This window comes from Vigna umbellata, chromosome 5, assembly GCF_029865625.1.
Source record: "Vigna umbellata cultivar VRB3 chromosome 5, Vumbellata_1.0, whole genome shotgun sequence".
NCBI lineage: Eukaryota > Viridiplantae > Streptophyta > Magnoliopsida > Fabales > Fabaceae > Vigna > Vigna umbellata.
In genome coordinates, this window is record NC_142169.1 from 34,873,527 (window position 1) to 34,887,828 (window position 14,302).

A 14,302-nucleotide genomic window follows, 5' to 3' on the forward strand; every position below is an offset into this window, starting at 1 on the left:
TGGGTAGAAAATGTATTTTGATGAAATTATAATTATGCTAAAAAATATCTTTGAATATATAATTGTCAAGAAGTTCTTAATGAGGCTGGAATAATTATTATAAAAGATACTAGTAAAATAAAAATAAGCAGTGCCAAATTTTTGGGTAACAAAATTAAGATTAAAACAACATACGAGAGATAAAGACTGTAGTTATACATAGGTTGAGCAAAATGTGATTAAAAGAAGTTATGTTTATTGAACATTTACAATTATCATTATGTATATATGTAGTTTGAAGTGTATTAGTTTGTATCTATTAAGTGGGTAACTCTGAAAATACATAATAATGTATATTTGTGTAGTATCTATTGTGTATAATAATGTGTATTTATATAGCAGGATGTATCAATTACAAAGAGGCCTATGGAATGAATGTTATAGGAAGAACTTACGGTATAAATAAATCAAAGCAATATGTTAAAAAAAATGCTGTAAATAAAACTCAAAATGGTCAACCATTGTGATATAGTTTATTACTATTCAAAATAATTTCTGACTTTTATTGTCACACATTTATTTATAGTTTCCAAAAGCCTATTTTCTTCCATGAGATAGATTTTTTTGTTGTGTTCTCATGTTTTTTTATTGCAAGAAGAATGCAGAATCTAAATAAACTCAACATGTTGATCTTGTTATCCCTATATTCTAATACGAGTATTTAATCTCAAATAAGAGGAATTTTAGATGATAGTCTTCTTCGGTGAATTACAACGACTTGTTCATCAATTATCTCATAGTATATATTATATTTTTACCTTTTTAAATACTATTTTTACGATATTGTGTTAACTGTGACTCGTTAAATAGAAAAATCCATGAATTAAGATTTTCTGAACATACCTACAATATATTTTTTGATGACTTCATATGAAAAAAATAAAAAAGCTTAGTCAGTGATTTAGATTTTTAATTTGTTTTGTTTTTTGTTTTTTACTCAATTGAGTCACAATATTTATTAAATAAAATTATTTTTTTTCGTTAAATTAACGTAATTTCAAATGTAATCCCATGTCACTCTAATAAAATACTTAATAAGTAATTTAGTCTCTATATTTCGTTACATGATTATTTTTGTTTTTAAACATTTTTATTCAATTGATTTCATCTTTTTTCTCTAATTCTTTTTTCTTTAGTTATACAATCTCAGTGAGATTGTTTCTCTCATATTCAAGAGGTCTCTTTCAAATCTAATATCTTTATTTTTGTTTATTACATTGTAAAAAAGATAGACACATAAATCAAATTATGCATTTTGGATTTGTTTCCAAAATACATGAAAGACAATACAGATGGAAAATGAATCATATTTTCTCCATCTCAATTGAGTCTGAAGAAAAATAATGAAACCAAATTACTAGTTAAGTACTTTTGTTGGACTAATACATTATTATCTTTCAAATGACATTAATATCAATTTAATGAAAAATGCCACATTAATTATATTTAATAAATATTGAAATTTAATTATATAAAAACCAAAACATATTAAAAGTCCAAATGTAATAATCAAAATACTAATTAAGTAAAACTAAATGATGAGTAAGAATGAAAATACACAGTATATATAAAGAGAGTTATGCGTTTCAACAATATAATTCATTTATGTAATGTGTGATGTAGACTACTTTGATAGGGATTTGAATGTAGACAAAAATTCTCACAATTTGGTTTTTAACTAAACATGTTTCATTATAACTCATATTTTTTCTAATAAGAATTTTTTTTTTCAGGAATCAAAGAGTTGTATAACAGAGTTGTTAACTTGATTCATGATTCATGATTATTGAAAAAATTTTCTTACAGAAAACTCTTTTAAATTGGATCAAAAAAAGTTCCAATCCTAAATTTTTTCTCAATACTAATTAACTTTTAAAAACAATATACACATATAAAATTATATTTTATTAAATAATATAATATGTTTAAATTTATTATATTTAAATCAATATTTTTATATCATACTTATTATTATGTTATTAAATAAAACAAAAAATACATAGTTTAATAAAATTATTGACTATAATATATTTATTAATTTTATCAATTTCATGGAATTTTTTTTATAACATTTAATAAAACAGTGCGTAATATATTGTTATAAAGACTTAAAAACGAAAAAAAAAATGAAATCTAACCAAAATATAAGAATATTAGATTAATTATAATAAAGTTGATACTAAAATTTTTCTATAATTACTAAATATTATATATATATATATATATATATATATATATATATATATTATTAAAGAGAAAGAAATAATAGATAGAATTTAAGTATAAATTTAAGTCATAGCATTAAAAAAAATAACATAATAAAAAAATCTATAAACTTATTATTGATAAATTTATTATTTTAAACTTTTAAATTGAAATGTTTTACTTAACTTTGATCCAGATTTAAATAAATTTTTTGTACAATAAAATTAAATAAATATCTTATCTACTTTAAAAATATATTTAGTTAATAAAAAAGTTAAATATATTTAATTAGTTCAGGATTTTGCTAAATAATTTTCTTATATAAATATAAAATCAAGTTTATTAAAACCTCTTATAAAATTTACGTCAATAGGCTAAATTGATAATTCTATTAGTTTTTTTCTACCAACAGTATAGAAAATCTCAAATAATATAAGTTTTGTAAATCAATATTGTTTTTATATAGAAAAAAATTCAAACATGTGATGTCTTCAACTAGGGATGTCCTAAACTTAATATACGGGTTTGTAACTTTGTCAGCTTACATAAGTTATTTAAACAAAGACTCCAATAACCTTAACCATATGAAAACCAGGATGATTAAGAAAGATGAATCCAACTATATTGTATGAGTGTTGAAAGTTGAAGAGGTTGATAATAAACTTTAGGAAATAAAGGATACAAACCCTACTGTTTAAATTTATCGGATCCTACTTCTATACGAATTTTGGATTTTAAACATTGACTTAAACAATTTATTTCATATTTTCATCTTCAATTTTACAATTTAACCTTTTTTATAAAATGACACAGAATTCACCGACAAAGACATTGCATATTATACTTTTTATTTTTTAAAATAGATGATAATACTGATAATTATGTGTATTTATCTTTATATATTTTGATTTTCTTTTGAAATTTGGTTGAATTTAAAAACTGTTAATGACATGGACGAAAAATTGAGGAATGTGATTAAGTGATTACTAAATCATAATTATGAAGAAGGAGTTTGTTCTAACTTTCAAACGTGTAATTGGAATTTGCATTTTTATTTTGATTTCTGCCCCTTATTATTTGGCAATATTAAATATAAATCCATACAATGAGACGTCACCTGGGTTTAAACTTTTGAAGTATTGTTTTCAGCCACCATTTGAGAATTGAGCTGAGAAACATCTGACTCTGATAATTTTATCTTCAAACAAAATTCCAAAACAATGGAAGATTGGTATTTGGAAACGGATAACTCCAATTTTCACGTATGGACACCGATGCTTCACGTAGACATTCAAATCTCACCCTTTCTATTTATAGTTTACGTCACAATCTCAATTATAAAATCAAATAATATTACTTCAATTTATTGCCACCACCTAAATTACGAACTCAATTTTAGACATAAAATAAAAAGTATATTCCACTGTTTTCTTAGATTTTGATAGTTTCACTAATTTTCATTTTTCAAACCTATAATTTTTATGAGGGGAAACAAATATATAAAGGGTAAAATTTGCAAAACTTATATTTAAAAAAATAGTTTTTCCGAAATAAATAAGAATACTAATGATTATGCATGCAATCTTGAAAGGCTGAAAATAAACGAATCCTTTTGTTGTGTGGTGGCAGAAAGAAAAGGGGAAGTGACAAAGTTTAAACCTTGCGGTTGGTGAGAAGGCCACAACTGAAGGCAAATGAAGCCACACACTCAGGCTTCTTCTTTCGCCACTCCACTCCCGCACGTGCCTTTCTTTCGCGCCACCGCTTCCTCACGTGACGCCCCGGCGGAATCTCTTCGTGCCGCCGCCGCCGATGAATTCCGTCGCATCTGGACTGCGAAACGCCGCCGCGTCAACCTGTCCGTCCGCCACTCCACATGCGTCGCCGCGGCTTCGAATCCGGGTGGCTCCGGTGGCGATTATAGTCAACCTCGGAGCAGCCGGCGCGGCGTGCTGATGGCACCGTTCCTGGCTGCCGGCGCGTCGGTTCTGTTATCGTCGGCGTCGAGGGCGGAGGAGAAGCCGGCGGAATTGGCTCCGACAGCACCTAAGCTGGAGGAGGCGAAAAAGGAGGAGGAGGAAGTGATAACGTCGAGGATTTACGACGCGGCGGTGATAGGGGAACCGTTGGCGATAGGGAAAGAGAAAGGGAAGGTGTGGGAGAAGTTGATGAATGCGCGAGTGGTTTATTTGGGGGAAGCGGAACAGGTTCCGGTTCGAGACGATAGGGAATTGGAGCTTGAGATTGTGAAGAATTTGAATAGGCGCTGTTCGGAAAAGGAAAAAAAACTGTCTCTTGCGCTGGAAGCTTTTCCCTCTAATCTTCAGGAACCGCTCAATCAGTATATGGACAAGAAGTAATAGTGCCTTTGAATTTGTGATTAATGTTTAGATTCTTGCGTGATTCCTGTGTGGATTAACTTTTCAATGAGTAGTTATAGGATCAGAAAATAAGAAGACAAAATGAATTAATTTGTCTTCTGAGCTGAAATCAACTCGTGTGTTCCATTCTTTTGGAAGAAGTTAAATAAAAGAGATATTGAGTTGAGCAAACAGCATGGAGTTGATTACGAACATGTAAATTGGGGGTGCTTTGTTGTTATTATTACAATTGTTGGCTTGAGGAAGAATCTTCTAGTTGTGTGATTCTGAATGATTTCCTGTTAAAGTGAATATTAGTCCATGGAATTAGATGTATGGTATGCTCCTATGGCATGTTGACTTTAAAAATTGTTACATTAGTGATGTTTGCTATGCTCCTACTTTCTTTTCAGAATGTCTTGTTACCTGAATTAAGAAATTTTCCACTGTTGTTAATTATTGAAAAGTACTTTTTGTTGGTTAAAGATTTCTGTCCGCCTCTCTATTTCCTGGCTCACTATATTTCTGTTAATCTCTGCTTCTTTTGTCTTAGTCAGACTGCTTTCCGTGATTCTGCATTGTTTGTACTAAAACTCGACTTTCAATGCAGGATAGATGGAGACACCTTGAAGTCTTATACGTTGCATTGGCCACCTCAAAGATGGCAGGAGTATGAACCTATTCTGAGCTACTGTCGTGAAAATGGAATCCGTGTAGTCGCTTGTGGTACTCCGCTGAAGGTACGTCAAATTTTTTTTTTCCAAACTCATGATAATCTTTCAAATATTTATTTTGTCTCTGAAAATTATGGTTGTGGCTAATTAGGAGAAATTGGCAAATGTTAGATAATCAAAGTGCTTGTCAAATTGATCTACAACAAGTTGAAAAAAGGTAGGAGCAGATATTTAGTAAATGGAAGCTGTAACGATTTTAATTGTATTAGGACAACAAATATTTGATGTATAAAATACAAGCCCTGAAAAGCTCCTACTGTTCAAGGTTCCCATATTAAACAAAAGGTCAAATAAACACTTTATTTTAGAAAAATGATACGATTATTCCTCAGATAGTTTGGTCATTAAGGGAAGCTAATAGGTTGAAATGGTAGGGGACGACCTGAGAAAACTTTAGGAGCATTAAATCGATTTTTCATTAGATGTTTTACTTAAAATTTGGTTTTTGATAGAGCGGAAAGGTTTCAATTGATTCGTCTAATTAACTCCACCCTGTAGGATTAGGGTCATTTCTTATATTGCTAGGTCTAGACTCAAGACTCATAAAGATGATAATTATGGTTTTGATCATTTTTGTCATCAACAGATCTTAAGAACTGTCCAAGCAGAAGGAATTCGTGGGCTTACGAAGGCTGAACGTAAACTTTATGCTCCTCCAGCTGGGTCGGGCTTTGTATCAGGCTTTACTTCTATCTCACGTAGACCTTCAGTCGATAGTACTCAAAATCTGTCCATTCCTTTTGGTCCGAGCTCATACCTTTCTGCCCAGGCTAAAGTAGTTGATGAGTATTCTATGTCCCAGGTTATCTTACAAAATGTGGTTGATGGAGGGTCCACTGGTATGTTAATTGTTGTGACTGGTGCAAGCCATGTTACGTATGGATCTAGAGGAACTGGAGTTCCAGCTAGAATTTCAGGAAAAATACAAAAGAAAAACCAAGTAGTTATATTACTTGACCCTGAAAGACAATTCATTCGCAGAGAAGGAGAAGTTCCCGTGGCTGATTTTTTGTGGTATTCTGCTGCCAGACCCTGTAGTAGAAATTGCTTTGATCGTGCTGAGATTGCTCGCGTAATGAATGCTGCTGGGCGGAGGCGAGATGCCCTACCACAGGTTAGTGAGCATTTACCGTCACTAGTTTGCTTGATTATTACTTTTCTTGCTCTGTATATCCTCCTTCCTAGTTTTAGCCCTTTATTTTCTCTCATTGTCCATTTAGGTGATACAAACAAGAGATTTTGCGGTTACTATAACTGTTAAATTTTATTTTATTTTTTGTATGTAATATAACTTTGGTATTTGATGAGCATTTTAGAGCCCATTTGCTTCAAATTTTTCCATGAAAATTACTTCTAAACATATCTAATGATTTTAAGAAGCTACTTTGAGTAGGAGCTGAAAAAAAGTCAAATTATAATTACTTTTTATAATGAAAGTATATTTTATAATTGTTGTTGCCAAATAAAATAGTTTCAACTTTATATGAAATATACAAAAAACAATTTTTTTGAAGAGATTAAACAAAGGGTCCTCATCCCTTTAATTGATATCTGTGTTTTGCATTGTTTCAATTTAACCAACTGTGCGGGGGATTTCAATTTAATGTTCACCATTTTGTAGCGCTTTCTCTGTGCTATCTTACTTTTCCATTAAATTCATATTCCTTTTGAGGTTAGATTCTTTGCGCAACAATATACGATGATTTAACGACTTCAAAACTTTTCCAATGGGTTAATTGTGATAATGAAGTTGTTATTTCTGTTTTCTTTCCCTTAAAATAAAGTAACCCTGGTCTATAGCTTGGCATACATGGGTTCCAAGGTTTTTGGGAGAATAATTGAACGGTCACTGATGATACTAAAATTGCATTAATTGCATACTTGCGTTTGATTCTTTGATTGCTGGTGTGCTACTACTTGCAGTTCTTTTTTCTATGCATCTGTTTACTTTTCTGTGATTTAACTTTAAATAGGGTATGCGAATATTGGTTGTCATTGTGAACATGGGTTGTATTTTCATTTTGATTTCAGGATCTTCAAAAGGGAATTGATCTTGGTTTAGTATCTCCAGAGGTTTTGCAGAACTTCTTTGATCTAGAGCAGTATCCTCTGATTTCAGAACTCACTCACCGTTTCGGGGTAAATTTTTTATTTGAAAAATACTCTGCTTTTAATCATGAGAAAATTCATCACTTTGTTGCCTTTTCCTACCTTTTCATCCGGTTCTTCTTTATATAGGGTTTCAGGGAAAGATTGTTGGCAGATCCCAAATTCTTGCACAGATTAGCCATAGAAGAAGCCATATCAATAACAACTACATTGTTGGCGCAATATGAAAAGCGGAAAGATAATTTTTTCCAAGAGCTTGACTACGTTATTACAGACACTATCAGAGGATCAGTAGTTGATTTTTTTACAGTGTGGCTCCCTGCACCAACTTTGTCATTCCTTTCATATGCTGATGAGATGAAAGCCCCTGACAACATTGGTTCTCTAATGGGACTTCTAGGTTCCATCCCGGACAATGCATTTCAAAAGAATCTTGCAGGAACAAACTGGAATCTCAATCATAGAATTGCATCAGTTGTATTTGGTGGGCTAAAACTTGCTAGTGTTGGATTTATTTCAAGCATTGGAGCCGTGGCTTCATCAAATTCTCTATATGGAATCCGTAAATTCCTTAATCCAGCCATTGTCACTGAGCAACGGGTTATAAGGTCACCAATACTGAAAACAGCTGTCATATATGCTTGCTTTCTTGGAATTTCTGCAAATCTCCGTTATCAGGTATGTAGTGGACATGTCTGCTGTATAAAATTTTGGTTATTATTGATATGTGACAAATGCAAGATTGAACCCAGTGTCTGTAGAAAATGAAAGATAGTTACTCCAATTAGTGTAAAACTTTCTCCTCTCTCCAAATTCTCTGTATATGGATGAGGATTTTGCCTCCCCTTTATTCTCCTCTCTATTCATCCAAATCTTTAAACCAAAAAAAGAAAGTATTATAAAATCTTTGCCTTCCTTCCCCTCCATTATTTTCCAACCAAGTACTATATTACTAAATACCCATATATATATATATATATATATATGATTTTGTAATTTTCTCTAATTCATCTGAGACTACATCCTTGTTATATTATATATTCTATATATACGTATCCATTTAAATTCTAATCTGTTCTGCATTAGTACGGAAATTACAATATTTTTTTGGCAGATAATTGCTGGGATAGTGGAGCATCGGATTTCTGAACAGTTTGCTTCCCAGACATTCTTTGTAAATATGCTTTCTTTTGTAGCACGGACTGTCAATTCCTATTGGGGAACCCAGGTCAGTCTGTTTTCCTATCTTTAATCTGCTTTTGTTCACTTTCAAATGCTGAATGTTCCCAACCTCGTCTTTTAGCGGATTTCAATTATTTATGATTGAAAACTAGACTTCCTAAATTTTAGTAATATTTATAAAGTCATTAAATATTCTTAATTTCACGGAATATAAGTCGTTTGTTTTCTAAAGTTAGTGAATGACCAATATTGCTCTTTGACTATAGTTAGTGAAACACCAAAATACAGAAAAAGAAAAAAAGAAAAGACAATGACATCTTTGGTTTTCTGAAGTGCCATAATTTGAACTGACTAAAACCTCGAGAGTACCATTAGCTTTTGTTCAATACATTAAAAACTATACATGAGATTAATATTCCTTATATTAAATATATTCTATTTATAATAAAAGAAATATAGACTAAGTTCAACATATAAATAAGAAATAATATTAAAGATAAAAATTAAAAATAAGATATTTATCTAAAATATTTAATAATCTAATATATCTAGTAGTTTTAAATTAATGGAGTATAATTCTTTATAATTCATTTTTATGTGATATATTTATCTGTACATCAATTTCTAAATTTGTACTGGAGTTTTCAAATTTGATGTTTTCATGAATTGCTGCAGCAATGGATTGACCTAGCGCGCTTTACTGGCCTGCAAGTTAGAAAGACAGAGTCGCCAACATCAGATTCTCCGAATAGTGCTGCAATTTTATGCAACGAAGCAGAAGAAGCCACCATTGATGAGATAGAAAAATAAAAGTGGTGACAATACGTTGCGACATTTTTTTCGTGGTAATTTGTATTATTCTTGAAAAGCTGGTAATACAGGCACAGAGGAATAGGTTATTGTTTTCATCATAATCTCTTTCTGTCTCTTGCTGATTAGCTTCTTACAATTCCTTCGACAGCTCACTTGTATACGTTTTGATGTTTCCCATTTCATAGTTTGGTGAATATAAAATTTTTCTTCATAAATGTAACAAGTGGAATAGATAGAAGGGACTCAAATCGAAACCAACACAAGTTGTTACCTACTCTTTGCTAAAGGTATTTATATGTCTTGTTAAGTCTTGTTAATATGGGATAAAAATTCAGGAGCACTTGTTTTGAACTCTCATGGAGTTTGACGTTTGTACACCTTTAGACTATCAATTTATCAAGGGTCAGTGAACTTTCGATATCTTTGCAGTAACCTTTGGCTTAGATTATTTCTGTACGTCAAGGAATACATACTCTGCGGATAGGTTGATTAGAAAGCCAAAAAGCTCATGTCAAGACCCCAGAGAATGTTCTAATTTGTTTATTTGGAAAGGAAGTGGTAGTGAAGATCTGGCTTAAAATTAAGGGAGTTGAAGTTGATAAAATGAAACACACTTGAGTTAAATGGTGACATTGAGGACTAAATATCTGTGTTTTAGCTTCATGAAATCACAGTGTATACTGGGAACAAGATCATCCCATATTTTTATAGCAAGATTGAACATATGCAAGTGTATTTGGTTTATTAGTTGACTTCATTTTGGTAACTGTAAAACTGAAATGGGAATAATTTATGACTGGAACAAGAGGAAACTTGATTGTTCGAGAATATATCTCATATAAAATTATGCATAACATCAGTTCTTTTCTTGACCCTTCTCCTCGTTCATCCTTTCAACCAGCGTTTCTTTGACTTTTTGCAAGGCATGTTCAAGGTTTTCCAGCTGCATAATTTTGGCAGTCCGTTAGTCTATCTTGAAGTCCTTGGTTAGTAGTTAATAAAGATTTAAAAATAAATCTTGATATATGTTTAAGCATTTCGCTAGCAGTTCCATACCTCCTGTCTGGCGAATCTGTTATACACGAATAATCCACTGAACAAATCAAAACTATTTCCTATCATGGTCTCCTTCTGCAAGTATATTTCAATTTGTTAAATAAGAGCGCATGTTGCACTGTGGCTAATGGTGTAAAAAAACGAAGGAAAGCTTTTAGAGAAATTAGGGAAATGATATAACAAGTGTACCAATTTAACAAGTTCCTGAAAGCCCTTGGTGTCGATAGGTGTTGATTTAATATCCATTTCTGCCAATGTTCTGATCAAGAAGCCGCAAAAGAGTTGCATACAGTGAGAATTTATGTATGTGTTTGTCGAATGTTTGTTAAGATAGGTGGAAGGCTACATACCTGCCAATTGTGTGGGTGATAAATTGGCTCTTCGCAGCTGCTTTGTCATGTTCCTCACAAGTCATTTCTACCATCTTGCAACCCTAATAAAAAAAATAGGAAATGGATCAATAAACAATAAATGTAAGAATTCACAACTGATTTTCTGGCTTCATTCGTGAACCACCCAACGGTGGTCCAAACTAATAGACTCTGTTCATACTAGTTACAGGGGAGAATTGAAGATTGAGTTGTTTACTAATTGACTTTTCAATAATGACCATGACCATGTTTATGAGAACTGATAACTTTATTCCATGATGGGGACATATAACCTTGCTTGTAGGAGTGTATAGATATATATCTTATATCTTGATTTATCAGATGCAGAGTCAACGTCTAAAGTTACTTAGCTTCCAAACTCTGTGTTTCTTTGTTCTTGATTAACATAATTAACCTGCCCCAGTGCAAAAACATGGTTCTTTCTTCTTCGGTTATTGATGGGTATTGTTGATAAAGGCTATTAACCTACCTCACTGGCAAAAATTTGGATGAAACCAGAGCAGATAGCTTCATTTCTTATCCGAACTTTGTCATACATGAAAGTGAGACCTTTCCATCCATCCTTGCCAGTGACAGGTCCAAACATAGGGTGAGTGCAGAGAATGTCGGAGTGCACTGGCAACTCTCGTAGCAGAAGTTCTCTTGGGTGCTCTTTGACTGAAAGAACATCAACAAAGAGTGATGGGCGCTTCAGGGAAGCGAGTGGCATTGACCCCACAACCTCGGATAGCGATAATATCGATGTGCACAGCACTATGACATCTATGTCAGCAGCAAGGAACGCGCTGACATCCCTGCAACAACAACAACAATAATGTTTAACATACAAATGCAACATAAAAATGGTTTTTGTGGATCTAAGTGTCGCATTGGGAAAGTTGAGGTAAATGGGTGTAGCGATACAAACTAGACCACATGCATGGTATGTACATATTGATGTAATCTGAATGAAATTGAACTCGGTTTCTCTGAGAAAGGTTTTAATTCGAGTTTTGTGGATAAAACATGTGTGGTTGAAAATAGAAATCTTAAGTAGTCAGTGAGAATTTTGGAAGAAAACAGAAAAGATATGTGTATTAAGTTATGGTTTGGTTTACCTGTAAAAGTGAATGCCCATTTGGAGACAGAGATCGGAGTAATCGGATCGAGAAGTTGCAGAGAGAGAGTGGCCTTGTTTTATCATTGTCTTGGCCAGAAATTGGCCAAAGGTGCCGAATCCAACTATGCCAATTCTGAGGCTTTGGGAAGACGATGATGACATGGTTGAGTTGAGAATTAGATGAGAAACAAAGGTGAACGAGATAACTTTAGGAAAACAACACTGTCACAGGATTTCCTCTGCTCAATTAGGGCAAGGGTAACAGCGTATTTAATGCTCCTCTGTCACTTGTCATACACGTTTACGCCAATATCAAGCGTAACGCTATTATTTATTGTTTTATTATATGTAAGCCTTTTGCTCTTTCTCGCCAACTTTTTAAGCTAGCATCTTAAGATTCCTCACACTTTTCTTTTAAGAAAAAAAAAACACACCTTTATCTTCTACCGTATTTGATGTTTTCTTGAACAGAAACTGAATTTACTTGTTATAAGTTTTTCACAGCATGAAGACAACAAATGCAATTATTAAAAATAAAAAATAGGTATTTCATATGATTTATTTCCTATTAAAAGTATTAACTTTTTGTTTCTTAACAAAAATTGGACAAACCCAACTAACATAACACCCAAATTGCACTACTCAAAAGGGTACTTTTCTGTTTTTTAAGATTGTGAACTTGGTTATCGTGTCCCAACGAACACCTTTTAGAGCGATAAAGAAAACAGTTGTGAAAGGTGATTTATTTTAGGTACACGTTTGAGACACGACACGACAGGTCGACATCGCCTATTGCTTCCCCCACTTTCTCGGTATTCTCAACTTTCTTTCGCAGCAATAAAAAAATACCAACATATTATTGCTACGGTTATTCATGCGTAGATTTGCGCGAGAGAACCGTTTTATCCATTAAATTATAATTTTGCCCTTACTTTACTTTTGCTTAAATGCTATAATCAATTATAATTAACATGATAATCAGTTATGTTATATAAACATAATCAATTATATCATATAATGTGATAAAACAGTAATAGTAGTAATAACAATTTTAAATAAAAAAGTTGAATATATTTTTGTTTCTTAACTCAAGTAAAAATTAGATTTTTTTTTTGAAATTTTAAACTAATTTAATTCTTTATTTTTATAATTATGTTAATTTAATTTTTTTAATCAAATTTTATTAAATTTATTTAAAATTTTCAATACATTTATTAACTAATATTAAAAAAAATATATCAAACAATAAATGACTTCATTATAAATATATCAAACAATAAATAACTTCATTATTATCATGAAATATGTTTGAAACATTAAATAAAAATAATAAAATTTGATTAAACTAACTAAATTTATATATTTCTAAAATTGAGAAAATAAATTAATTCTAATTTTTATTTAAAGTTAAAATATAAAAACATATTTAATCGAATAAAATATAGAAAAAAAGTATTATTATGATTAAACTAGTTTATATTTTGACACCCTACTGATTAAAAAAGTAACCAGTTTAACTTGATTTTAATAATACACATGCATCCAAAAGTCAAACAAATTTATAAATAAAATGATATTATAATTATTATAAAAAAAAGTTTTCTAAGAGTTGTTTATCTAACTTCACTTGTCAAGTATCATTGTTTGACATTAATGAGTAATAATTTTAAATAAGAATACAAAAGTTACTAGATCCATATCCAAATTTGTTTCTAAGTTAATTGTTAGGTACTTATCACATAACTTAAGTACTTGTTTTCTTCATCATCTTTATAGAATGTCGCCCTCCAAAAAACATTTTGTAATAACGTGCTGAAGTAGGGTAGTGATAAAATAATAAAGTAATGTAATAATAGGATTATAAAGTAAAAGAGAATAAGTGAGACTGATAGAAGCAAAACTTGTACTTTCTTTTGTCACTATCCTCTTTCTTCCACTCTCTCATACATGGGTTTCCTTGCTTTCATCCTTTCTCTCAAATTCTTCTTCTAATTTCAATCATTTTAGAAATTAATCATATCATGGGATGGTTGGAGTGTCAATTAATGTTTTGGACTTATCAATTTTATTTTTTGATTAAGTTTAATTTTTTTATCTTTTTTTATTAAATTATATTTTTTCTCTCTCTTGCATTTGGCCTTCTAATTGCATTAACTTTTCTATCCTCTAGATGAATCTTCATCTATTTGTGGTCATAAAAGCAAATCTTAAATATTGATGAGATTTTTGTTGTGTACATAGAGTAATAAAGGAAAAATATTGTTAGGAATCTTCTTTAAAAATCATTTAGTTTCTTTTTAATTAAAAATGCTA

The 14,302-nt window shown here is 31.2% G+C and overlaps 2 protein-coding genes across 2 annotated transcripts; one reads left to right on the top strand and one right to left on the bottom strand.

Moving 5' to 3' along the window:
- Positions 1-3,841: 3,841 nt before the first annotated feature.
- Positions 3,842-9,716, top strand: LOC124823329 (protein RETICULATA-RELATED 5, chloroplastic). The gene is made up of 7 exons (XM_047295519.2): positions 3,842-4,600; positions 5,215-5,344; positions 5,925-6,452; positions 7,370-7,477; positions 7,577-8,125; positions 8,562-8,675; positions 9,305-9,716. The coding sequence occupies exons 1-7, from the start codon at positions 3,939-3,941 to the stop codon at positions 9,437-9,439; spliced, it is 2,226 nt and encodes a 741-aa protein (XP_047151475.1). The 5' UTR covers positions 3,842-3,938; the 3' UTR covers positions 9,440-9,716.
- Positions 9,717-10,120: 404 nt separating this feature from the next.
- Positions 10,121-12,276, bottom strand: LOC124823326 (arogenate dehydrogenase 1, chloroplastic-like). The gene is made up of 6 exons (XM_047295517.2): positions 11,988-12,276; positions 11,360-11,684; positions 10,849-10,931; positions 10,688-10,757; positions 10,499-10,573; positions 10,121-10,385 (listed from the first exon to the last, which is right to left on the bottom strand). The coding sequence occupies exons 1-6, from the start codon at positions 12,149-12,151 to the stop codon at positions 10,299-10,301; spliced, it is 804 nt and encodes a 267-aa protein (XP_047151473.2). The 5' UTR covers positions 12,152-12,276; the 3' UTR covers positions 10,121-10,298.
- Positions 12,277-14,302: the final 2,026 nt, after the last annotated feature.

Bases quoted from the DNA above. Each gene is read 5' to 3' on its own strand.
- LOC124823326 (XM_047295517.2), bottom strand. From the start codon at position 12,151: ATGTCATCATCGTCTTCCCAAAGCCTCAGAATTGGCATAGTTGGATTC. The intron at 11,685-11,987 runs GTAAACCAAACC...TTGTTGTTGCAG, and splicing joins ATGGGCATTCACTTTTACAG to GGATGTCAGCGCGTTCCTTG. The intron at 10,932-11,359 runs GTAGGTTAATAG...TTTTTTTATTAG, and splicing joins TCCAAATTTTTGCCAGTGAG to GGTTGCAAGATGGTAGAAAT.
- LOC124823329 (XM_047295519.2), top strand. From the start codon at position 3,939: ATGAAGCCACACACTCAGGCTTCTTCTTTCGCCACTCCACTCCCGCAC. The intron at 5,345-5,924 runs GTACGTCAAATT...TGTCATCAACAG, and splicing joins CTTGTGGTACTCCGCTGAAG to ATCTTAAGAACTGTCCAAGC. The intron at 7,478-7,576 runs GTAAATTTTTTA...TTCTTTATATAG, and splicing joins AACTCACTCACCGTTTCGGG to GGTTTCAGGGAAAGATTGTT.